Genomic DNA, 25,745 nt, shown 5'->3' with positions numbered 1-25,745 from the left:
TGAAAGCAAGCTTATTGTCCAATAAATTGTTTAATATTGATAATAAATTATTATTTCATAAATATAAACGGTTGACATTTATTTATTTGTCACAAACAACACCTCATACATACTTTTTTTGTAATTGCCACAAATACTGTATATATATATTAAAAAAAATCCATTCAAGTCATTATTTCATTAAGTCCATTATATATATATATATATATATATATATATATATATATATATATATATATATATATATATATATATATATATATATATATATATATATATAATAAAATGCATTTTATCTAGATTTATTTTTATTTTCCACACATAATGGTTATGAGGACTCCATTAGGGAGAATATAATTTTTTTCAGTATGATCAAATGAAGACTAATTATGATAAGCTTTTATGATTCAGGAATTACAATTTAAAGTATGAGCTCTTTACTGCCGTTAAATCTCTACAGCATCTGATGGTGAGTGTCAGTGTGGAAAATCACTAGAGACAAATTAACTGACATGATTCTTCACAAGCCCAGCGGATAAAAGGAAAAGAACAGAGAGAGTGACTGAGGTTTTCTAGCAGCGGTCCGAAGAAATCAAATATCAGCATCATCACAGATGTACAGTCTCTTTACGTTAAGGTATAAGATGCTGTATGTGTGCTGAGACTGGCAGAACTCCTTCTAAAGAGCCTCAGTGTAGAGCAAAACACCTCTGATGCAGTAAAGCTGTGTCATGTGGAGCACTAAAGAAATCATTCATCCAAAAATCTAAACTTGTTACAAATTTTTCAGGCCATTTAGGATGTAGTGGAGTTTGTTTCTTCATTAGAACAGATTTGGAGAAATTTTACATTACACCACATGACCACCAATGAATCCTCTGCAGTGAATGGGTGCCGTCAGAATGAGAGTCCAAACATCTGATAAAGACATCACAATAATCCACAAGTAATACACACACCACTCTGTAGAGGATCCAAATCTGTTTCTATTAAGAAGCAAACTCATCTACATCTTGGATAGCCTGAGGGTAAATGTTCAGCCACCAAAATATTCCTTGAACAGCAGATATGTGCAGGTTTCTGTTCTGTTGGATTACATGCCCACTTACCAGCTATACTGCTCCTCTTGTTGAGGCCGCTGCTGTCACTTGCGGCATCTTTGCTTCCCTTCGTGTATGGGACATCTTCTGAAACATGAAATGATCAAATAAATTATGATAATACATTACAAAAGGCAGTTTACAGGCTCGGACTGCTTGCTTTTAATAACATTTAGAATTGAATTCAAGCTCAAGTCAACAAGAAACAGTGTTCGCAAGCTCTTTTTTTTTGAGCGAACCAGCGTAGTCAACAAGAAAAGTTATATATTAACATTCAGGCATGCAACACACACTTTTATGATACAGTAAGCAGTAAAACAAAGTTAATACATTAAATTTTATCTGTCAGTCATATATAAGTTAAACAGTTAGGGAACAGGTAATACTTCTGTAATGGTACCATTAGAAACTTTTTTTAAATAGACAATAACCAGATTAAAATATATTTATCATCAATAAATCCAATAGGTTTTAATCTCATATTTTAACTGATTATTTATTGGAACAACCACACCTAGCCATATTTTAACCATGTTCATATATTTTAAATAAGTACATTTAATGTTAATTAAAATTAGCAGATTTATGCTGATTCTAAGGAATTTGAATAAATGCATTTTGAAAATATGATTATTTTCAGTAAAGTCAGAAAATGCTAATAGGCAATAATAAATTACGCCATGATGTTTTGATTGCATAATCGTACCCATTTCGTTTATGTACGACTGACAAATATGCATTACATTAAGTTTATTAGTTTATGTTAAAACTGTGTAGGCCTAATCCTAATAGATGGAAATGTTGCATGCAATTTAAATACATAAATCTTAATTTTACACTACAGGACTTGATTTACTCCAATGTAGGCCTATTTTTATTTTTTTTAAGTCCTGTCCTATGTTATTGGAAAGAGGCTTTATGGAACTACAAAAACATTTTCACTTTAAGCAACTTTCCTTTACTACAACAATCCCAATGTGCTAGCCCTTCCTGAGCATTAACAACACTTCAATCTCATTTTGATCAGTAAAGATGGTTCAGCTGCCCTTTAAGCCAAAAGGCTAAACAAACCAATATCACTCAGACTGTTTGTTTAAGAGGTCAAAGGCTCGAAACATCACATGACTGCTTTAACAGTCAACAAACTGCACATCCATGAGTAGTGTGCAAGTGTTATATAACACACTCACACAAAAGTGTCGATGAAAGTCCCGAGAGCAAAACTGTCATTATAGGTCATGATAACTCAATTTCCAAGTCTATTAAAACTCTGAAACTAAATTGGAGCAAAGCACACCGACAGCCCTGGTTGTGTTGACACCAATCCTGATGTAGGTTAAACGGATGATGTTCTAACAATGCAAATGGAAGCTCAGGGCCTATTTTCAGAGCTGGGCTTTTATTAATAGAGGCCACAGTGGCTCCAGTTGTCACCCGCGCTCAGCTCTCTACAGGCTTTTCCATTTTACAGCAGGGGTAGAGCTAAAACCCACACGGCCCAAGACAAATGTTACGGGTGGGGCCTTTTTACCCTGTCCAAATTGGTAGACAGTTTCATAGTGGAACATAGTGGATCCTATTTGTCAAATGGCCCAGGACGACAACAACACATTTTAAAGAAAAATCTGTACATAAATTTAAATTAAATGTAAAAAAAATTAAATTTATGCATTTAGCAGACACTTTTATCCAAAGCGACTTACAGTGCATTCAGGCTATACATTTTTACATATCATGTGTTCCCGGGGAATCAAACACCGAACCTTGCGCTTGATAACGCAATGCTCTACCAATTGAGCTACAGGAACACTATATGTAAATGAAACCGAACCCTAATTGTAAGGATTTGATTAACTTGAAGTGTACAAGTCAAAACATTTTAAACCTAAAAGTATGCAAACATTAAAGTCCCAAACATTATATTACATGTTCCAGTACCAAGCTACTGTCTGAAATATGTTAGAATATAATTTAAATACCATTGCATACGAATATGATAATCATTTGGATTCATGGTAAATATCAAAGTACCATCAAAAAAACCAACTGATACCATACTGTACAATACTACCGCCAGCAGTAGTTTTTGAAAGGGTCATTTTGATACCTACAAAATACATGCAAGCTAGAGATATGAAAACAATTCTACAGAAAGATACTTTAATTCACCAGGAATGCATTATATCGACCAAAGGTGAAGCTGTTACAAAAGGCTTCTATTTCAAATAAATGCAGAGATAAAAAAAATAAAAAATTTGAAAAAATGAGGCAGCACAACATTTTCAACTGTTTTCAACACTGATAATAATAAGAACTTTTCTTGAGCAGCAATTCAGGACATTAGAATAATTTCTGAAGGATCGTGAAGACTATAATAATAATAATGAAAATTCAGCTTTGACATCACAGGAATAAATTACATTTTAAAACAATCATGTTAAATTGTAAAAGTATTTAATAAGATACTGTATTTTCAAATAAATGCAGCCTTGGTGAGCAAAGACATTTAAAAAATCTTACCAACCCCAATATGTATGACAGAAGAAGTGAAAAAGAAAGCACTGAATGTGGAAAAATGATCATCATGACTCACCGCTGTTGTTGCGACCTTCTCTCCTCAAACCACACAGCATCATGGGAATATCACGATTCCATTCTGCCACACATCATTTCAGGATCTAACTAAATTGACCAAACTGTTTGTTAAAGCGCAAACCTGGAAATTACCATCCTAACCTATCTGTCCAGTTAAGCCATATTACATGTGTGACTTCAGTTAGGATTCCTTTAAGAACGAATCCTCTTTGAAAAGCAATGAAATGATGGTCCTGAAGAAGAACCCATTCAGCCACCTCAGATAGTTTTAGCTATAGCTGATCCTGTTGCACAGATGATGTGCAATCCATACAGGAAAGTCATATAGAATTACAGCTTTTTCAATAATCAATTGATCAATTTCAATGATCAAATATATCTCTACTGCAGGTCCACGTGAGCGAATGTAAGTGTATAATGCATGAATGAGCGACTGAAAAAAGGTTGCATTGCTGCAACTGGATTATTCCTGAGACATTCCAGTGTCACTCCAGTTTGCTCTTTCCAGACAGCATAACGCGGTCTCCTCCGCCTGCCAATCCACGCATGCAACTAGTCTCCAGTCAGTCATCTGTAAAACACATGTGATCCGCTCGCACAGATTCAGTTCTGGGTTTGTAGCGTGAGCCGAAGCAGATGGTAGTTTATCCAGAGATGACAGTGCTGCAGTATGGGAATGTATCCGAACGCTCCAGTGCTTCACAGAGATCAGACCCGGACAGAACACACACTCGCTTCTTCTCTCCTCTCCACCCTCCTTTCTGCCACTCCTCCCTCACTTCTTCAGCTTCTCGCCGCTCACATGTGCTCTTCCTTCCTGCACTGGCCTATTAATCATGTTTGTTCACACACATACACACATTCCTGCGCTCTGTGCCCGAGAGAATCTTCCTACCGGAAAGCTAATATAGACACTAATATTAAACACAAACAGAGCCGAACCCCTCACTCCTCTCTCAGCCCCCACGTGCCTCACACACAGACACTTCCTCCTCCCTGTCAGTCTTCCTCTCACATGCCTGTTTCTCTTCATTTAACAGCCAGGCATCTAGTGTGAAACAGCCCTTGCAACAGTTTACCATGGTAAATCATGACTCTTGTTAAAACTGGCTTTATATTATACACAGAATAAAAGCCACACAGTTTCCTTGCCATGAAAGGGAGAAACCAAATGTGAGTCTATGCCAATCTGCTCTCAGATTTCATTTTTGTGTTGACAGCTGCATGTGTCCAAGAAAAACACCTGTCTCTCCCACCAACACACACTACCGTTACTTCTCTATACTGTTACACTGGAAAAAAAAACTTCCCCTCAACAAAACTTACAATACAGTCAATACGCCACACGCTTCTTTACTCCAATCTTCAGTGTCACATGATCTGTCAGAAATCACTCTAATATGCTGCTTTGCTACAATTTAAAAAAATATATTTTTTAATTATAAGATCAATATTTATATTTCACAATATTACCATTTTACTGTGGTTTTGAACAAATAAATGCAGCCTTGGAGAGCAAAAGACACTTAAGACATTTAAAAGAACACATAAATCTTAAACATTTTGAATGGTAGTTCACATAGGATTGAATTTTAAACAATACAGCCCTCATGTGGCAGAACATTGTTTTGCAGGTCACTTGAGCTGATACAGAAGATCTTGCATTCATTTCTCAGACCCACATTCAAGAAAAACATAAAATAAACATACATACATACTGTACATATATGACCCTGGATCCCAAACCAGTCTTAAGTGTCAAATTTTCGAAATTGAGATTTACACATCATCAACTATTTGAATATCTGGGATCTGAGGGTGAAAAAATATTGATATTACTAATAAAAATTCATTTTTTATATATTTTTACGGTAGGAAAATAACAAAATATCTTCCTGGAAAATGATTTTTACTTAATAATCCTAATCAATTTGAAATTAAAGAAAAATCTATAATTTTGACCCAGACAGGTTTTTTTTTTTTTTTTTTTTTTTGGCTATTGCTAAAAATATACCCCAGCGACTTCTGTTTTTTTGATCCAGGGTCGCACAACTTTAGAAGACTGCTCAAGAAGTACACAGCACCTACACACATAATTAACCCTTTAACTACAAACATCACCACACACTCAAAACCTACACACATTAATTCTCTCATGTCTTACCTTTAACCCTTCCTCTCATAACTCCAATCCGACATCGTAAAGAAAACGAGAACATCTTCCTCTTCCCTTTGACTCCTCCAGCCAGTCCTTTCTTCATGGTGGTCCGTGCAGGGACCCCATCCGGGAGCACTTTAGGGTTTAAAGAACAACTAACGTGCCACATTGCTCCTTTTTCCTTTTCCTCTCTCCAGTACCACACAGATCTTCAGTCTAGTCTTGCTTCGGGTCTATTTCTCCCTTATCTTCCTCCTCTACCCTCTCTCTTCATCCTAGAAGAGCTTTTTGTTTATTATCTGGGAAATCTTTCAACTTAACTCAGATACGAGGGTTTTGGAGAAACACGGCTGATCTCATTTCATGGTCCTCAGTGTAACGTCATGAAAATCTGGGTATGACTTAATAATACATCCAGTTAAATATAGTGGGTAGGGCTAATAACACCGTTGGAGTGCAAGTGTGTGCATTGGCTGCTCACAGATGAGACAGATGGACTGAAGCGGCCTGCTACTGAGATACAGACTGCCTGAGCCACAGGAGAGACACCACACTGACAATAAAGTACCATAACTACAGACAGAACCATATTTTGATTCGGATGTTTAAAAACCATGGTAATTTTAATATGGCAATCAAACTATATTATGGAGGGGAGACTGGGGCTAGTTGTCACGATGTAGTACTGTATCTGATTCAAACGTCCAACGAATAAATTATTTTTGTTATATTTTACAAACTATACGATACTATTTTCATTATCATAACATTTTGTTCTGGGTCAATGCACAATTAAGATGTCAAATATTAGATTGCTACTTAATGTATTAACTAACATTAACTAATGGAACCTTATTGTTAATCATTCGCCACCTATTATATGTGTTACCTTTTAAAATGTTTTCCTAATTCATGCATTGTTTCATAATGAATGCATGGTTTAAATGTGGGCAAAAGCTGACAAACAGGTTCACATTGTGATGTATGCCATATAGAGAAAGAATCCAAAGAATGCAAAAATATAAAAAACGTCCTCCTGTTTACCTTCATTTCTAGTCATGGATAAACACATTCACCTCTGAATACAGAAAATCACTTTTCTAAATAAATACGTAAATAATGCATCTAACTTGTGTCGCTAGGATGAATGAACAAGTGTAAAAGATCTAGCCCACTGTATCATGGTGCCACCACAGACGGGTCATAGGCTATGTTTTTTTTTAAAGGAGTGACTCCTCACACTCGTTTTCACTTTCTGACTCATTTTCACCAACGTCAGTGTGAAACTGTGTTCCTCAGAAAAGCGTTGCGTTCGCTCAAGATTTGCGAGTTTTGCGAAGTTTGCATAGTTTCTCCGGGTAACGAAAATATGTTTTCCTCATAGCTCATATATTTTTGTAATCAATATGTCACTCTCGTGGCTTTGTCTAAAAAAACTTTAACTGTCTATGGAAAAAAAACACACAAACATACCGAACTAAACTGAAACTGCACTTTGTTTCGACTGCGAATGTAACGAGGTTTAAACATATTTATATACAATGACCAATGAATGCCTGTGTAGACTGAGCACTGGTCGATTATCACTGACCTCCTGTGCATTTATGAGGGAAATAACGAAACCAAATCACATGATGACTGCATAAGGAAGCAGTAGAACATTTCGGGAACTTAGCCTGCTTGTACTTTTGACCGCGTTTGCGAAATGGAGAAGCCAATTGTGAGGTAAGGGTAAAAAACAAATCTTAAAAATCGATATTTACATTGTTTATTTTCCCAAAAATGCTCAACCTGACTTAATTAAACTTCCTCCGAAGTGACTATGGAGCTAACTACGGCACCATTAACCCGGTTTATGGATCACCAGCAGCAGGTAAGAGTTGTGAAATGTAGCCTACACAGTCTCAGATTTCCACAGGACGACACTCCGTGACTACCCTTTCAACGCTATATTAGAAATATTACAATGGAGCTTCCGCTTAAACTCCGCTTTGTGCATAGTTAGTATGCCGTATTAAAATAAATATTAATAGGCTGAATTCGTATAGTATGTAAGTACTTGTGCTATAAAAACGTTTCTATACAGTATTTACAAAAAAATATGGTACTGCAAAATATACAGTAGGGTACCCCAGTAGTACTGTGGTAAAAAAATATAAATATATGTAGTAGTTTTTATAATTCAGATGACTGGGATCATACAAGAACTGCAACGGTTAAATCAGAATTCTAAATGTACAAAAAAAGTTATTTATTCAAAGTTACCAAGGTTTTATTGTAGAAACAACTCCATCCAAATACATTCAGCGCCATTCAATAGCAGCAGCTATCGGACTATAGTACTGTAGGGCAGGGTTTCTTAAAACATGTCCTAGAGGTCCAATACTCAGGTGTGTTTTATTAGGGTTAGAGCTAAACTCTGCAGGAAAGTGGATCTCGTGGACCAGATTTGAAGATGCCTGCTATAGGCTACTGTACATTCCTAAACCATAAATACACCATTAGCATTAACGCACTACTCACCACTGATTTTAAAAGTCTTAACAACAACAACAATCAGTTCTTCAGTAATTAAAATGGCCAACTATTGGAAATCTTACCTAACTGGTTTGTTTAAATCTCATTAAGCCATGGCAGCCGCACCTGCGACAAGCATCCATGGACCTTCTGCACCCCCTGCAAACATGTTTGATACAGTCCCTGGATATGAAGGAACAATAGCTGGCGGAGGTGGTAAGAAGTCATGTCAAGCTAAAGTAAACACTTCAGCATGAAAAAAATGTGTTCAGACTCACATGGATTTTGTATGGAATGTACCCTTGCTATCTTGAGCCCACCAAACTATTAATACGCATCTGATGTCATAAGTATGACTTTCCAGCTTGTAAATACAAACTTTCCACAAAAACTTGAATGCACCAGTAAAACTTATAGTGTCAGAGCACAGAAATCCATGAATGGACAAGTAGATTTGTTGTTGACATGTCTCTAATTTCATAGGTGGGTATCTTCCACCTCCACCTCCATCAGTACCGATGCCTGTGCCGGAACAAGGCCCCAGCTCCCCAAACTGGCAGTAAGAGTTTTTTCTCTATACAAAAATCACAAAATGCATGCACTGAATCTTAAACACATGATATGCAATCATCATACAAAGATGGGCATTCTTAATTTCTCACAGTTTGGATGTGCTCTCTTTTTTGGAGGGGTTTCAAATTGAGGTTCTCAAACTAGGGCAACATGATTAATCAAAACAAACCTGAATGTTTATTTTTTTTAAGTCATAGTATTTATTTTTTAAATAAAAACATTTAATAAAACATTTAATATATTTAAATGATTAATAATTGTAGATAGAGTTTTTCTATTGTCATAATGACATATAATTACCAAATTTCACAGTTCTGGAAGCAAGCACAGCAAACCTGGATTTTTTATTTTTTTTTTAATCCAAAATATAATTTAATCCACCTAAATAGTGTCATATTGATAGAAAAAAAACACAGAACACTGTTAGACATGTGCAAAGGTCACTTACGTATTGATTTTTTCTCTTTGATCACAGAATACCCTCCATCTCAGAGGACCAAGCACGTGAATCCTTCGCAATGTACGTCTCTAGCAAGTGCTGTTATAGTTCTGACCCTGTCAAAGAGGGGGTCATAACAAACATGGAGTCCTTTAATACCTACAGGGTGAGACCCACAGTAAATCATCTTCATTATAACCATCATTTTCTTCTCCAGTATGTGATGAGTAGCAACTACAGTTTTTAAGACATAATGTATAAGAGATAATTTTAAGGCCTGGATTTACCAACATGGTTTCCTGCTGAGGATTCTCTGGCCCCTTTTAGCCAAGAGCAAGCCAAGGAAGAAGGACAGGAGCTCACAGCTATCATTGACATCATGACAAAGTTCTGAAGGTCATAGTAGATACCAACTCCTGCAGGATTACCCACTGCAACCATAGCTTTTGTTAGGGCTGGGGAGAACATAACAACATCTGTCAGGACCTCCTCTGGCATGCTGACATCTGTACAGGACTAAGAGCTGAAAGTCAACCTGGGGAGGCAGTTGAAGTTTCTAAAAACTGTTGGCATAACATCGCTGAGGCCAGACATGGTGCTAATCTCAGGAGAAGAGTATCTTATCGAAGAGGCCAGAGAGGAAAGGATCCAAGTACACTGAGCTGGTAGTAGAGTGCTGAAGAAACGACTGGCGAGTAAAGTGCGAGAGCCCATTGAGGTTGGATGTAGAGGGTGTGCAGTGCAGGGTCTACAGCATGCTGGCCAGTAGACAAAGGAGCCAACAGTTTGCTTCAAGGTGGCTGTGGATCAGGAGAGGAGAACCATGGGTGGGGTAGTGCTACCTGGGCTTTATTAATCACAACCGGGTTACCTGGGCGAGGATATCTGATTGTTTAAAGACCTGATGACCCCAGGAAACATCACTGATGATGTGTCTCGAAGCATCACATAGTGAAACTGATGTGAATTGTTGCTTTTGATGTGTCTGTTTTTCTTTTGTTCTCAGTATCGTTTGGAGACATTCATAGAGTCCAGATCTACTGAATGGAGTCAGGAGCCTTATACAGGTATCCAGCAGTCAGACAGGGCATGTTTACCTTCATGCTGTCTTTTGCTTTTATTTACACTTGTCCACATCTCTGATCAATTGATACAGCATGAATTCAGTGTATTACAATTTTCCATGATGATACAAATGCCAGGAAGGGAAATTATGCGGTGTTTAATGTGGCTCATAATCAATAAAAACGTAACCATTCAGGTCAGCCTGTGGACGCTGGTGTTCAGCCTGCTCCAGGTCCGTGGCAGATTGCAGCTCAACCTCCGGCCTTCTTTCAAGAACACAAGCAGACCATTAAAGTGCCCTATACTTCCTCTGTCAAGGTTTGACCTTTGACCACACAATCCACAAACAGAACTAAAAGAGCAGGTCCCATTCAACACACTTTAGCCACTTTTCCATTGTTGGGAATCGAATGCTTCTAAGAATGATGCATTTGTATTAAAAGAATGATGCATTTGTATTAAGGCTCTTTTATCAGCCACACTGTGGAAAATAAAACCATATCCATATCGGCTGGGTTTTATTGGCATGGAATGGAACAATTCAGCCTGAGAATGGTTTGGCCTGATGGTGGAAAAGTGGCTACTATATCACAGCATTTCTGTATGAAACCAACACTTTCTAAAGGTGTTGGCAGCATTTTATTTAATCTTCCAAAAGATCACAACTGTTTGTAGAGCTATTGTAGAATGCAACAGTCGAGCTCCCAAAGCAAAAGCCCCATTCATTTTCTAAATACAGTAGTGAATTAAAAAAGGACAAATGCTTTAATCATTTTGTTAATTGATGTTTTGTTTTTGTTGAAGCCATCAGCATGTAATAGTCTCTCTGCACTTTGAAAATACTTCGAATATTTAAAATATTAAAAAATTAGACTTTATGTCAGGTAAACATGCCAGTAATGGTTATGTTCAATAAGTCAGATCATATTTTAAAGCATTATATTCTGTTTGTACACTAGAACTGTCACCTTTGTCTGGGAATGGGAAGAAACCCCTGTACCACCTGTGCTGGATCTGGGAACGTAAGTACATTTTGACTAACACAGACCAAACCAGCTGCATACTGGGCATTTCTTTCTTTTCAAATGTCTTTTCAGTGGAAAATATAGCACTTATAGTGAGAAAAAGTATCTCTTTGTGTGGTGCCTGGGGAAGAATTCAAGTTGAGTTGTATTGGAAATGTGTGCACACAGGCCACAGTGTTTTTTCTTTCAGTTCATCATATGACATAAATACCTTAACATATGAACTGTTTGTCCTCTATTGTTGTCCATGTGCAGAAAGTTTGTTGGGTGTGTAATGGTTCTGGTTTCCGTCGATCTGATGACCGTTGCATGCACTGCAATGGGCGTGGGCGTGAAAAGTAAGGAGACATTTCTTTATTCAATTCAATTCAAGTTTATTTGTATAGTGCTTTTTACAATACAAATTGTTACAAAGCAACTTTACAGAAAATTATGTTTCTACAATATTTAGTAATACCTTATAAGTGGTGACTGTCAGTTTGTGCACGTATGACAGGACTTGTAGAAAAATTAATACAAGACGGAGTCAGCCAGATGATTAACATTATTAATAATTAATATTTATTATATGATGCAGTCACACTTGTAGCAATATTTGTTAGTTCTGTTGTTGATTCAAGGTTAGCATCATCTGGGGTCCTCTGAGGGTCAGCATCATCTCTTCTGTTCTGGATCTAGACTGGAGCTTGCGTAAATCCTAGTTACCACGGGATGTAAATCGCGTGGCAGAACATAGAAACAAAATAGAGACATCATTAGCATAGCTGCTGCATAGCATAATTAGTTTAACCCAAGCTAAAGAATAAGAATGCACATTTGATTAGATACAACTACACTCACAATTTAAAATACATTATTCAAATGCTTGGTGAAAGAGATGTGTTTTTAATCTAGATTTAAACAGAGAGAGTTTAAAATAGGTTTCTCTTCCTAAGATTTTTTTTTTATATTCTAAATTAATTATTTTATTGATTTTGTGTTTATTAAATTTTTTAAATTATATTGTACTTTTTATTGTGTTTATAATTTTTATTTTATTTTTGTTCAATTTAAATGTTAATTTCTTCTGAATTCTGATAGAGTCCTGCAGGGGGCTTCAGTGGTTTGGTATTTTCTGAGTTTTGGTTTGTCTGGGGTCTTTCAGCTGTAGTTCGTGTAACGGCAACGGCTCTTGCCAGTGTAACACCTGCCATGGAAAGAGACAGCTGCTTGTCTTCATCAACCTCATTGTTAAATGGTATGATGATTTACATGATATACAATATGTTTGCTAAGGAAGTCATGGCTATTATATCCTCAGTCACTGTTTGTGCGACTGACATGACTCCTGCTGTTTGTCGAGGAGAGGTGTGCTGTTATGACTTATATTGTCATTGTTTGCACAAGAAAGCACCATTTATATTTTCTTTGTAATAACAGAATTAAATCAATATTATTAATTATGCAACCTTTTGGGCCACTTCAGGAGCACTGGGAAGGATGAATTCATAGCGCAAGACTCGAGTGGTCTGAGAGTGGAAAATCTGGGGAAGGTTTCAGGCAAGGAGCTCTTCAAAGATGCCCAATATATGGTAATAACAGACAGTACATATAGTAAGAGGTTAAAAGAAACTCGAAATGTGTAATTTCATCAGATGGTTGTATGTATACTGTAGGTCTATCCAGTGAGGGGCTTTCCAGATGTTTCTGTTGGTCAAGCTTCTGAGCGCTTAGTAAGAGACCATCAGGTGAAATACACCCAAACATCCCGCATATTACAACAGGTATTGCTGTCTTTGTGTGCTTCCAGGCCTTTTTATATTGTTACTTTATTATTATCATCCATAATTTCCAATTACAATTTGTATGTTTTAAAACAAAACAATGGAATGCACAACCTTTGCTATATCATGACCAGTCTGTCTGTAACTAGAGACAGTTATCAAGCTGAAACTTGAATCTGTCATTCTGTTATTTAATCTGTTTCAGAGGCAGACGATCGAGCTCATTCCCATAACCAAAGTGAACTACATGTGGAAAGGAAAGCCTTATGTTTACTATGTGTATGGAAATGAGTTTAAAGTGAGTGCTGATGACTATCCCGCCACCTGCTGCTGTTCTGTGATGTAGCATCAAATACACCTGACCAGATGTACAGTATAACATAAATGCTGTATATCCGTTAAGATGAACAAATGTAATGTCTTTTGCCTATACATCCCAGAATCATGACATCTGTAGCTTAACTTCTAACCATGTACAAATATATAACATTTTATGTCACCTCACTGACTCAATATGACCAAATGTGAGTTACTAAACCTCTTATAGATAAATGCATTTTTCAAAAGACCTAACTTTTAAAGAATATGAAGTATATTTTGCAGTAAATCTTTAAACAAAAATAATATATTAAGATTAAGAAAGTCAAAATAAACTGTGAACAAACTTTTTTTTTTTTTCTTGATGATGATTGGAATAAATTGACCTGGTCACATGAATCAAGATTCCTGGTACTGTACATCATGTCGATGACAGAATGTGGATCAGCTGATTACCCACAGGCTGTGGTACCTAGATTCACTGTTGTGCGGTCACAGGCCGGTGGCTTTGTGTTAGACCGATGGGTTTTTCTCTGGCCGATGCCAATATTTAGAAATCAGGGCAGCCAATGGGCGTTTTATATATATATATATATATATATATATATATATATATATATACACAAGCCACGGATGGTTAAGACAGCTGACGCTGCTGTCACTCTCTCTCTGTCATACACACACACACACACACACACACAACAAAGAAAGTAATACACGAATAGAAATCCCTGAAATGGGCCATACAATCCAATCACAATACACTGGGTGAGTTGGCCAATAAGAGCAGACTGTGCCTGTCAGAAGGAGGGACTTTGTAGAAAATTAAATGTTTGAGAGAGGCAGGGGATAGAGGACCTACAATAATGTATAGTATTGGAAAAATATTTCGTTCTTTAAACATTAATGTATGTCAACATATTCTGTTACACCAAATACACAAAATAATGATCTTTTAAAAAACATCATATGACCGCTTTAATTTATACATATTAAAGACATTCAGCTCAACAATGAGGATTTTATCAGGTTCATATTTTTTTATTTGACCTGCCAACATTAATGAAATAGCTAATTGATCATTAAATAGTGTTAAAAAAATTCAGTTCTCATTTATTGTTTTCTTTCGTGCCAATTTTTTATTTTACTGAAAGTACTGTATGAGACAAAAGTTGTTTGAAAATGTATTTTTTGGCAAGAAAATGGTCATACAGTCAATCAAAGATGGCAACAGTGTGAGAAAAGAAGGCACACCTTGAATATTTATATCCCAATCAAACCAGGATGCTGCTATCCCAATCATAATGCATATTCAACAAATGTATCCATTTAAGGTTTCTAACTATGTCCCCTAGATGCTGCAAGTATTTACTGCAAATCTGTGTGAAAAAACACCTCTCAACAACACAGATATTTCACACATTTCACTTCCTGTTGTTCTTTTAGCACACATCAAAATAACTCAAGCATACTGATGAACCATTTAGACAGCTTAAAGAACACTCTTTAGTAAAGCAAAGAATGTCTATAATAAATTTTACAAAAGTTCAAATTTAACCATATATTACTTCATAAAATACAAACACACTTTTGCTTGAAAACGTTGCAATAGTTTGACAGTACAAAAACAGATTTTTACTGTCTGAGCTTTCACAGTTTCACATAACAAGTAACAGTAAAAAAGTGTTAGAATATGATTAAACCAAACTCAGACTACTGATAGATGATTTATTAGATAAAGTGTGTGATCCATCCAGGGTCCCTTAACAATTTAGAAAAAAAGCTGTGGATGTGGTTTCATATCTGAGTTCATATAAATGGCTTCTTTCCTTTTATCATTAAAGGTCACCTATTGTGCCCCTTTTTACAAGAGCTCAATGATAAGAATTTTATTAAGCTCATATTTTTTAACTGTCCTGCCTACATTCATGAAATAGCTGACTGATCATTAATTTATTTAAAATCTCAGGCAGAGACAATGGTAGCTTTAGCATCATTAGCCTTAAAGGGGTCACATGATTCTTTTTTAAACATCATTATTTTGTGCATTTGGTGTAACAGAATATGTTGACATGCTTTAATGTTCAAAAAACATATTATTTTTCAAATACTGTAGATTATTGTAGGTCCTCTGTGCCCCACCTCTCTCAAATCAGTTCAAGCCTGAAAGGTGAACAGAGTCGCATGACACAATGATGAAGCTTGTGTGTGTTTGCAGAACACAAGCCACTGACGGTTAAGACGGCTGACTTTCTTCCTACAATGATGTCAACATAGGGAAAAATCTGGAATTGCATGCTCAGAAAGACTGTGTATGATTTATTGGGATTATTAAAAAATGATTGGGTGTATGTTAACCATCACTGGTTGTTTTCACACACTGTGGCCTCATAACCGTGTTCAAACTGTGTTAAATTTTTGTATTATTGGTCCATTTTAATGCGGCATGTATTCTGACTGATTCTTGGATAGGTATAGTTGTGGATTCTACTGTAAATATTGTTTTGTTACCATTTTGGTGATCAGTTTGACACTAGTTTTCATTCATTTTAATTTTTAGAGTTGTTATTTATGTAGTGCTTTATCTCTGCAACAGTCTTTTAAATATTTCACTGAAGAGCCTATTGGTTCGAACTTTTGTTCGAATGGAGGTGGGTGTTAAACCACAAACCTGTGATCTTCTTTACCATGATCTCGGAAATATCTCTCTCCTCCGATCATAAGTTACAAGTGTCAGACATGAGCTTCTTTACAGATATTTAATCTTCATCTGTTTCTTCTGAGTTGAGCTGCAACTCTTGAGATACAAGAAAGTAAGTCTCTGATTACTTCTATGCTGAAAAGAAAGATTTTTGAGAAAAGAAAACATTTGGCTTATAATATATAGTACATACTGTATATAAAAATGTTTAATAATGTAAATGAGTAAATTATTTGGTATACAATTAATACTATTACAGCGTATGCAAAAAGTATCCTATTTCTGAATGTACTTTTTTAGCCATTGCAGATCTAATTTAATAAGAGAAGGTAAAAAAAAATGTTTAAATAAAGTAAATTTAATTTTATCATTGTTTGATATTGCTTGGCTGAAAATAAGTTACAAAATATATATGATGATGATAAGCAAATACAAAACCACATTAATTTCTTGTTATTATTTATTAGCAAGCATGTTTGACAGCATCCCAGGATATGAGGGAATTGCGGCAGGTGGAGGTGGTAAGAAGCAAAAAAACTATAATACAATTTTTTAGAATGATGTATTATTAAATTATTTATTACATCACATTATTTCATTTTTATTGCAATAATTAATAGGGCCTCTACCATATAACAACATTCAAACGTTTGGGGTCTGTGATTTTTATTATTATTATTTTTTTATTTTTTATCTGAAAAAAAAGACTGAGGAGTTATGTCCCCCAAGTCTGCCATTATTTGATCTAAAATAAAAACAGCAATACTGTGAAATATTATTATTATATTTTAAAATGTATTGTTTTTCCTGTTACATAAAAGCTGAATTTTCTCAAAGATCAGAAGAACAGTATTTATTTGAAATAGAAATGTTGTTTATAAATGTCTTGACACTTTAATGCATCATTGCTAAATGTATTAATTTCTTTAAAAAAATCTTACCGACCTCAATTTTTGTGAATGGTAGTGTATTTACTGTTTCATTAAGTTATTAAATATACAATTAAAAATTATATGAATTGCAGTGTCTCACTTATAGGGATCCAAGTACATGTAACCCATTTTGTTGGAAACAGAAGAAAATTAAGGAAAGAGTATTAAGGGGGTCATAAGATGTTGCTAAAAAGAACATTATTTTGCATATTTGTTGTAATAAAATGTTTATGTGGTTTAACATTCAAAAAACAATATTATGTTTCTCCTCTATATTCCTCCTTTCTGAAACGCATTGTTTTTTACAAAGCCCATCGGTCTGAAAGGCGAGGTGTGCTCTGATTGTGTGCATCTGGATATTTGAGTTAAACTGTTCTGGAACAGTGTCGTAAATACAACTTCATCTCTGATTTCTTATTGTGTCCTCTTTTGGAAAGCCAAAAAGTATTTTCACTTTCACAATGAAACATTGACTCCACAACATGGTGACGGTGGCAACATTGAGAATAAAAGGTTATGCCATCTTTCTTTGCTTGAACATTTGGGTGGAATTATGCAAATTTTCCCACAGATGCTCAGTGAGGCAGACATGTGAGGCATGTTTAAACGAGGCATTATAGGGGTGTGTGGACTAGTCTTATTAAGACGGTCTTAACTTTGATAAAGAATATTTCTGTGGTTTTGAGACTTTAGTCTTGGTTATTTTGCAGATATTCTTCATGCACCAAGAATTTGTAACACTCCAAAGAGAAAGGAAAACTTGAAATTGCATCATATGATTCCTTTAAGAGTACTAAACAGTTGATGTGTTACCTTTAATTGTTGCAGAGGTATAGCTTCTAGATTTTAGAATTTGGATGCTGGACGGGTTGCTGGAGTTATAAACAGAGGTCTCTTGTGAATGTTCTTGTAACAGGTGCCTATCTTCCTCCTCCAATTCCCTCTGTGCTGACGCCTGTGCCAGAACACGCTTCCAGAAGTCCAGAGTGGCAGTATGTTTTTCTTCTGTCAAGTCACATTTATTTATATAGCTGTATACAATACAGTTTGCTTCAGGAAACAATTGCCAATTAGTGTAAATCAAGTTTTAAACACTGTTTACATGTCTGTCGGGTGTTTCTGATAGTCAAGCCAAAGGCAAGTGACATCAGTTATTGCTTCTGACTTGTAGAGAGCAATCAGTAAAATGCATTTCCTGACACATCTACTTGTAGACGACCCAGTATAATTGAAATCAAAAACTTGGCTTTTCTTCTGCTTCATCGGAATCGGTTTCTGGTTCAAATATATATTTCTGAATTTATCCAATATTGCTAATATTGGGAAGTATTTATTACTTCATTTAACTGAGTGAAAGTGGAGCTGATAGTCAGAACTTTTGTGATTGAGTGGAGATGGGAACTAATTTGCACATTCATGATCATCGTATATGAAATTAGGTAGACTTATATGTAAGGTATTTAGGTAAATTGATAATATTACTGAATATGAATTAAATTATTTTTCAAAGATTAATGCACAGTCTTTGTGATTTTTCAAACTGACTCCTGTTGTATTTTCATATAATGTGTTATTTAACATGTCTGCATGTCATCAGTATATCAATATCTTCCTGCTAGCAACAACATTCCTTCCATCTCAGAAGGAAGAGCACATCAAGCTTTTGAAGAGTACGTCTCCAGCAAGTGCTGCTATAGTTCTGCCCCGGTCAGAGAAGGGGTCATAACTAACATGGAGTCTTTTGGTACCTACAGGGTGAGACGTAATTTTCATCATGAGCTTGATGATATTTTAATACATTTTGAGCATGTGGAGCAGAAATGTACAAGTAAATATGCATAATTATGGAGTTGTTTTGGCTTTATAGAGCCAAGTGTTGATAGATGTATTCATGAGGTCTGTCTTTTTGTTGTTTTTGTTCTCAGTATCGTTTGGAGACATTCACAGAGTCCAGATCTACTGAATGGAGTCAGGAGCCTTACACAGGTATAGTCAATAAAGAGATGCATGTTTAGGCTGCGATATATTTGCTGAATTAATTCCAATACTTGGTTCTTACTAATTATGTTGTGCCAATTCCAAAATAGTCCAAAATGTTGCTCGAACACATCACACTTTTTCAAAATATGAATTTCTGCTTTCGACAACCATTTGTGAAGTGAAGAAGTCCCTCAATCAGTAGAAAACTGCCATAAATACGTGATTTACATATTTAGAGTCAGATTCCAACTATTTGTTAGGTTCTCATCTGATTTTCACATGTAATCTCAACTCTCGCTCAGGGCAGCATGTTGATGCCGGTATTCAGCATCCTCCAGGACCATGGGAGATCGCAGCTCAACCTCCATCCTACTTTACTGACCACATGGAGACCATTAGAGTGCCTTACACTTCCTCAGTCAAGGTTTAATCAGACACAAACAACAGAGCCTGCAGCAAATACTGGAATAGAACATTTTTTTAAAGGGGTCATATGATGTTGCTAAAAAGAACATTATTTGGTGTATTTGGTGTAGTGAAATGTGTTTATGCGGTTTAAGGTTTAAAAAACACATTATTTCCACAGACTGTACATTATTGTTATATGCCCCACCATTCTGAAACTGGTAATTTTTTTACAAAGCTCATTGGTCTGTAAAGCGAGGTGTGCTTTGATTGACCAGCTATCCAGTGCTTTGTGATTGGCTGAATGTCTCAAGCCCTTTACTATACTGTGATGCATGTCCCGGTTGGAACATCGACGCGACCAGACAAAAACAATAAAACCCATTACCTGGAGTGACTTAGACATGTTGGGGCGTGTTTAAACAAGGCGTTTTAGGAGGGCGTGGACTAGTCTTAACTTGTATGAATAATATCTCTTTGGATTCAAGACTTTACTCTTTGCAACTTTACAGATCTTCTTTAAGCACCAAGAGCTTGTTACACTCCAAAGAGAAAGGAAAACTTGAAATAGCATCATATGACCCCCTTAATTATCACATAATCATATTTAACTATGAAGCTTTTGGTAGCACTTAATTTTAAGAACATCTTGAAGACTTTTAGTAAAAATAAAAATAAAAGTCATGTATGTTATATAGTGTAAATGGTTTCTGGTTGTATCCTAGAAATGTAACCCATGCAGTGGAATGGGAAAAAACTCCTGTTCTTCCTGCACTGGAACTGGAAGTGTAAGTAACATATTATTGTGTTTTGATTAGATGAGGTTATATTATCATATGTAAAATGACTCTTTTATGTCTGTCTTAATGCAGAAAGTGTGCTCTGAATGTAACGGTTCTCGTCAACGTCCTGATAATGAGTCCTGCGATAAATGTGACTATAGAGGACAGGAAGAGTAAGTCTGCCATTCTCCATGTGGAAACTTTTCTTAACATTTTTCAAACATCTGATAAAATGATAGAAACCTCATTTAGCTAATATTTTCCAAACATTAAAAACAATGGATATTTTCTCACAACTTTTAATTAATTAGCTGATCAAAATACCTGTCCAAAACTGCAGAGCAATAAATGAGCAGTAGATTTAGAATCTCCAGGAACATAAGGCATGCATTTTTTTCAGATTATATTAACAGATATATTCCTACAGCATGTACTACAGCATGCAGGGGCGGATCTACCGGGGTGGCATAGCAAATGCCACACTAAAAGCAAGCCTTTCCACCCCTGCTGCCACCCCAGTTAGCAGCAACGAATTAAAGGTTATGGCCAATTTGAAAATTTACAAGCGAGAATCTTTCGTGATTCGTGATGCCGCTCCGAACTCCCGAACTGATTCGAATGATTTTGTTTAAAGCACTATATAAATAAAGGTGATTTGCGATCCCCAAACTGACTCAGATGATTCGCGAACCCGCTTTGAACTCCCGAACTGACTCAAATGATTCGTGAACGAACTCCCGAACAGACTCAAATGATTCGCGATCCCGCTTTGAACTCCCAAACTGACTCAAATGATTCGCGATCCCGCTACGAACTCCCGAACTGATTCAAATGATTCGCGATCCCCAAACTGACTCAAATGATTCGCGATCCCGCTCCGAACTCCCGAACTGACTCAAATGATTCGCGATCCCGCTCCGAACTCCCAAACTGACTCAAATGATTCGCGATCCCCATAACTTACTCAAATGATTCGCGATCCCCAAACTGACTCAAATGATTCGCGATCCCGCTCCGAACTCCCGAACTGACTCAAATGATTCGCGATCCCGCTCCGAACTCCCGAATTGATTCAAATGATTCGCGATCCCCAAACTGACTCAAATGATTCGCGATCCCACTACGAACTCCCGAACTGATTCAAATGATTCGCGATCCCCAAACTGACTCATGATTCGCGATCCCGCTCCGAACTCCCGAACTGACTCAAATTATTCGCGAACCCACTCCGAACTCTGACATATATTCAGATATAAATGTAGGTAATTTAAAAAAGAAATTAATAATTTTCGATTTTCAAATATTGCACCTGTCAAACATAGTCTATTTTGCCGTCAATACTGTTGACGGTGTCCTTTATCAGTAGGCTTTATATTTATGCTCAACATGAAGTAGCTATAGATATTGTTGTCCTGAAGACTAGACCCTGGTCTGTCGGCGGCCTCCCTCTATGTCACCTACAGCAGCAGCAGTGCACCAGCGCCGCGTCAGGCACGGTTCTGGTATGTAGAGATCATAGACTGTAAAAAAATAAGGGATTGATTCGCACATTTGAGGAGAAAGACTTGCAGTCATAAAACTATTGTAATGTGTTCATTTAGGTGTCAGCTACAATGCACACCTTATACATTTTTAATATATATATATATATATATATATATATATATATATATATATATATATATATATATATATTAAAATAAAGTATAAATCACAATAAAAAAATAGCAATAAAAATTTCTTCAACAAAAATGTGCATATCACAACCCTTACAAAAATAAACCATGGTTTTATCATAGTAAAACTGATTTCTGAATGCTTGAGACTATAAAATAAATTAGAGTCATAATAAAGTTATAGCCACAGGGAAATGTCGAGAGCTACAATTGTGATTTGTAAAAATACAATTTATTAATTTAGCTTTTTATTCGAAGTTCTATTTTCACCCCTACAGTATTTTTTTCCATCATCATATTTGAGGAAGGGGGGCACAACACACACACACACACTGAAGCACGCGTGGTGTTTTCAGCTCTTCACTATATTGATGCATGATGTATGCTACACATGTGCACGTCAGTGCACTATGAGAGGATTTCACCATTTCATTTGATAAAACTATCGTCATTCATTTGTATCGTATACACAGACTGACAGAAACGGCAATGTTTTTATGACAACCTGTCAAAATAAAATTTCGGTATAGCTTTGAAGAAATTCAAACAGAAATATAGTACTATTGCACAGTAGAGTATGCTATACGTCAAGTAGGCCTATTAGCTAATAATAATAGTTTATTAAAAAAACACAGAAACTCTGTCTACAACTCACCAAAATAAAAGTTTGGTCTAACTCAAAGAAATTATGTAAGAAATTGCACAGTAAAATATACTTTAAAAAAGATAAACTAAAACGTTATTTTAAAGGAATATCACACAAGTTTAAAGAGAAGTATTAATTTAAGCTTGCCAAAACAATAACACCATATTTTTCAAAAACAATCTCTAAAAGTACATTTGTATTTGTGCCTATAATGTTTATTTATTTATTATTATTGTCAGCTAATAAAACCTATGCTTCAGATTAACACTAGACAGATTGTTCATTAGTGATTAACACTAAACAGTAGAAAATCAGTTGAGTCTCCCCAGCTGGAAATGTCATTGACTATTAAAATCTTGGGTTTCTTATGATAAATTGACATATTGATAACACTGAACCTTTCATAATGCTCTTAATGACATGTCGATGCATACTGTATGCATTAGTGAGTGTGGTGGTGCTTATGGGGTATGGTCACTTATTCCTTATATGAACTGTTTCAAATGCAAGATATTGATTGCATGAGATTAAGTTTGTAAATGATAGCCTGTGTCCTTTTGTAGTGTGCACATATATTTATCATCAAACTGTGATGACTTTGACTAAATTCAGTATATATACGTCTGCCATATGTTGTCACCCCTCAAAAATTCCTGCCCCCTTCTCACCACCCCATCAATATTTTTCTAGATCCGCCCCTGACAGCAGGTAAAGGGTGTTTTCTAAATGAAGGCTTAACCAAAATATATCTTTGGGTAACACTTCACAAAAAGGCTGCATTTGTTATTATTAGTTATAAACAACATTATTAAACATGAACTAGCAATAAAAATCACTTGCATAGTTTTAATCTTAGTTAAATTGTTAATTTCTTAATTGACTAAATTATTATTCAAATTAAAAGATGTGTCTGTTAATATTATTTAATGCACCAGAGCTGACATGAACTAACAATGAAGTAAATGTGTATATATGTATGTATATAAATATGATTAAAGTTAATAATTGATTGATTTAATAGATTTTTGAGCCTTTTCACTTTAAAAATCAAAATAATATAATATAAAAAGTTAAAAATAATTGTATCATTTTAAAATATCATCTCACTATCACAAAGACATTTGAATGCTAGGCTATGTAGTTTGCTATAGTAATTTTCTCAGAAAAATGCATACAATATAAAATGTGTCATAAATGTGAAGTAATGAGATCAAAAGGGTGTTTTGAGAAAGGAACACATCCATTTTTTTTTTTTTTTTTTTCTTAACACTAAACTATAATTACTGTCACAATCATACAACTTTTTTTCACTCTGGCTGTTTGTGACTGATTTTTGATGATTTATAAGTATAAAAAAAAACTCCTAAGAGAATGAATCCTTTGTTAGTGAGTTGTTTGATTCTCATGAATCTTTGATTTTTCATGTGTCTGACTTCACCGGTTGTTGTGTGTGCGACCAGTAAAGACTTCACATCACAACAGAGAGAAGTGTTGTCTGTTGATTTGGCTTTGTCTCTCAAACACACATGATTCAGTCTCTAAGCTCAACTGTCATGGTGTCCTTCCTTCACTCATGTTCTATTCTGCAGTCTTTAAACAGTTGTACATGCATCCAGTAGAGGGCAGCTGAGCATTTGTCTGATATCTTTCAGATGTAGTTCATGTAGCGGCAGTGGCTTTCACAAGTGTGACACCTGTGATGGAAAGGGACAGCTGCTCGTCTTCATCAGCCTCAAAGTTAAATGGTATTATCATCATAATTTCACTGATAATATCCAAACGCTGTACACTCTGTCAAACTCAACTGTCTCAATCTGAAAGCTATTTTCTGGGCTGTTTCAGGAGCACTGAGAAGGACGATTACACAGCGCAAGATTAGAGTGGACTGAGACCAGAAAAGCTGGGGAAGGTTTCAGGAAAGGAGCTTTTCAAAGACGCCCAGATTATGGTAAAAAGAGATGAGTGCAGAAGATAGTTAGAAAGAGTAATAATCAGCTGAAGATGATATATGTCCAGTATGGTTGTATGTTTACTGCAGGTCTATCCAGTGATGGGTTTCCCCGATGTTTCTGTTGCACAAGCATCTGAACGTTTAATCAGAGACCATCAGGTGAAATATAACAAGGATTCTCGCATAATTCAACAGGTAACTACTGTATTTTATTGACAGTTGCATATGTCATCATGATCACTTGTTACTGATGAATCCTGAATGTCGTTCTTTAAATCAATTTTCTTTTGTTTCAGAGGCAGACGATTGAGCTCATTAGTATAACGCGAGTGAATTACACATGGAAAGAGAAGTCCTATATTTACTATGTGTATGGAAATGAGTTGAAAGTGAACGCTGATGACTATCCTGCCACCTGCTGCTGTTCTGTCATGTGACTCAAGTTGATTCAAACCACTGACTGTACATCCCACATTCATCACATCTCAAAAACATCTGTCAGAGATGGCTATTATTCCGCATTTTAAAACTGTTTAAGACAAAAATACATTATGATCATATACATTTTCATACGATTAAAAAAAAAAAACTATATTAAAACTTATTTTAATGCTAGTTTATGCACATTTTCCAAGACAGAGTTCTGCAATGTAGCCTGCAGTAAATTAAGAAATAACGTCTAAATACGAATGTGAATGGAGCAAAGCAATTTGCCTTTTTATTTATTTTTTTAATATATCCATCAATGTGAATACGGTTCAAAAATCTAAACACAAGATTATTTTTTCACACTTTAAATCACTGGTGTCTAAAATGTAAGTTATTCTCGCACAGTTTGAAGCGGGTGAATGAAGAAGTGTTCATTGGTGACCAAATGTAGGGGTCCTTATTTGAATGTATAAAATAAACGAATAAATATGAATGAAAAAAAAAAGAATTACATCTAACATTAACTCATATGGTAACCTCATTAAAGGAATAGTTCACACAAAATGTAATAATTTAAGAATATTTTCCCAAACTAATTTACATCTTTTATGGCCTGAAGGTTTCTTCATTAGAACAAATTTGGAGAATTTAGCATTAAATTACTTGTTCATCAATGGATCCTCTGAAAGT

General features: G+C 35.6%; 2 protein-coding genes and 1 pseudogene across 7 annotated transcripts in view; 2 read left to right on the top strand and 1 right to left on the bottom strand.

Annotated features, from left to right (window-relative positions):
• grip2a (glutamate receptor interacting protein 2a) overlaps positions 1 to 6,239 on the bottom strand; it is a 30,162-nt gene extending 23,923 nt beyond the window's left edge. For 3 of the 6 annotated variants that reach the window (XR_003292611.1, XM_026269164.1, XM_026269169.1), the window contains exons 1-2: positions 5,860 to 6,239; positions 1,110 to 1,187 (exon numbers count right to left, since the gene is read on the bottom strand). Coding sequence is in view for 5 of the 6 variants with exons in the window: in XM_026269164.1 (XP_026124949.1) it covers positions 1,110 to 1,187; positions 5,860 to 6,022 (241 nt within the window). In the remaining variant the exon portion in view is untranslated. Of the gene's footprint in view, positions 1 to 1,109; positions 1,188 to 3,693; positions 4,662 to 5,859 lie in introns of those variants that run through there. The other 3 variants (XM_026269165.1, XM_026269167.1, XM_026269168.1) reach the window with 3 other exon arrangements.
• Positions 6,240 to 7,136: 897 nt separating this feature from the next.
• On the top strand, positions 7,137 to 13,734 carry LOC113107047 (protein SSUH2 homolog). Its single transcript, XM_026269187.1, has 13 exons — positions 7,137 to 7,578; positions 7,671 to 7,726; positions 8,482 to 8,586; positions 8,854 to 8,929; positions 9,419 to 9,548; positions 10,389 to 10,449; positions 10,644 to 10,765; positions 11,407 to 11,469; positions 11,728 to 11,810; positions 12,617 to 12,709; positions 12,938 to 13,043; positions 13,128 to 13,235; positions 13,441 to 13,734. Exons 1-13 carry the CDS (start codon positions 7,559 to 7,561, stop codon positions 13,579 to 13,581), a joined length of 1,164 nt encoding a protein of 387 aa, XP_026124972.1. The 5' UTR covers positions 7,137 to 7,558; the 3' UTR covers positions 13,582 to 13,734.
• Positions 13,735 to 15,657: 1,923 nt separating this feature from the next.
• LOC113107052 (protein SSUH2 homolog) lies at positions 15,658 to 25,745 on the top strand (annotated as a pseudogene).

Source organism: Carassius auratus, chromosome 8 (genome assembly GCF_003368295.1).
Source record: "Carassius auratus strain Wakin chromosome 8, ASM336829v1, whole genome shotgun sequence".
Taxonomy (NCBI): domain Eukaryota; kingdom Metazoa; phylum Chordata; class Actinopteri; order Cypriniformes; family Cyprinidae; genus Carassius; species Carassius auratus.
The sequence above is the reverse complement of the archived record's forward strand: the minus strand, read 5'-3'. Positions and strand labels throughout refer to the sequence as shown.

Coding starts and splice junctions, on each gene's coding strand:
- LOC113107047 (XM_026269187.1), top strand. CDS start 7,559: ATGGAGAAGCCAATTGTGAG. Junction 8,587..8,853: donor AACAATAGCTGGCGGAGGTG/GTAAGAAGTCAT, acceptor CTAATTTCATAG/GTGGGTATCTTCCACCTCCA. Junction 9,549..10,388: donor AGTCCTTTAATACCTACAGG/GTGAGACCCACA, acceptor TTTTGTTCTCAG/TATCGTTTGGAGACATTCAT.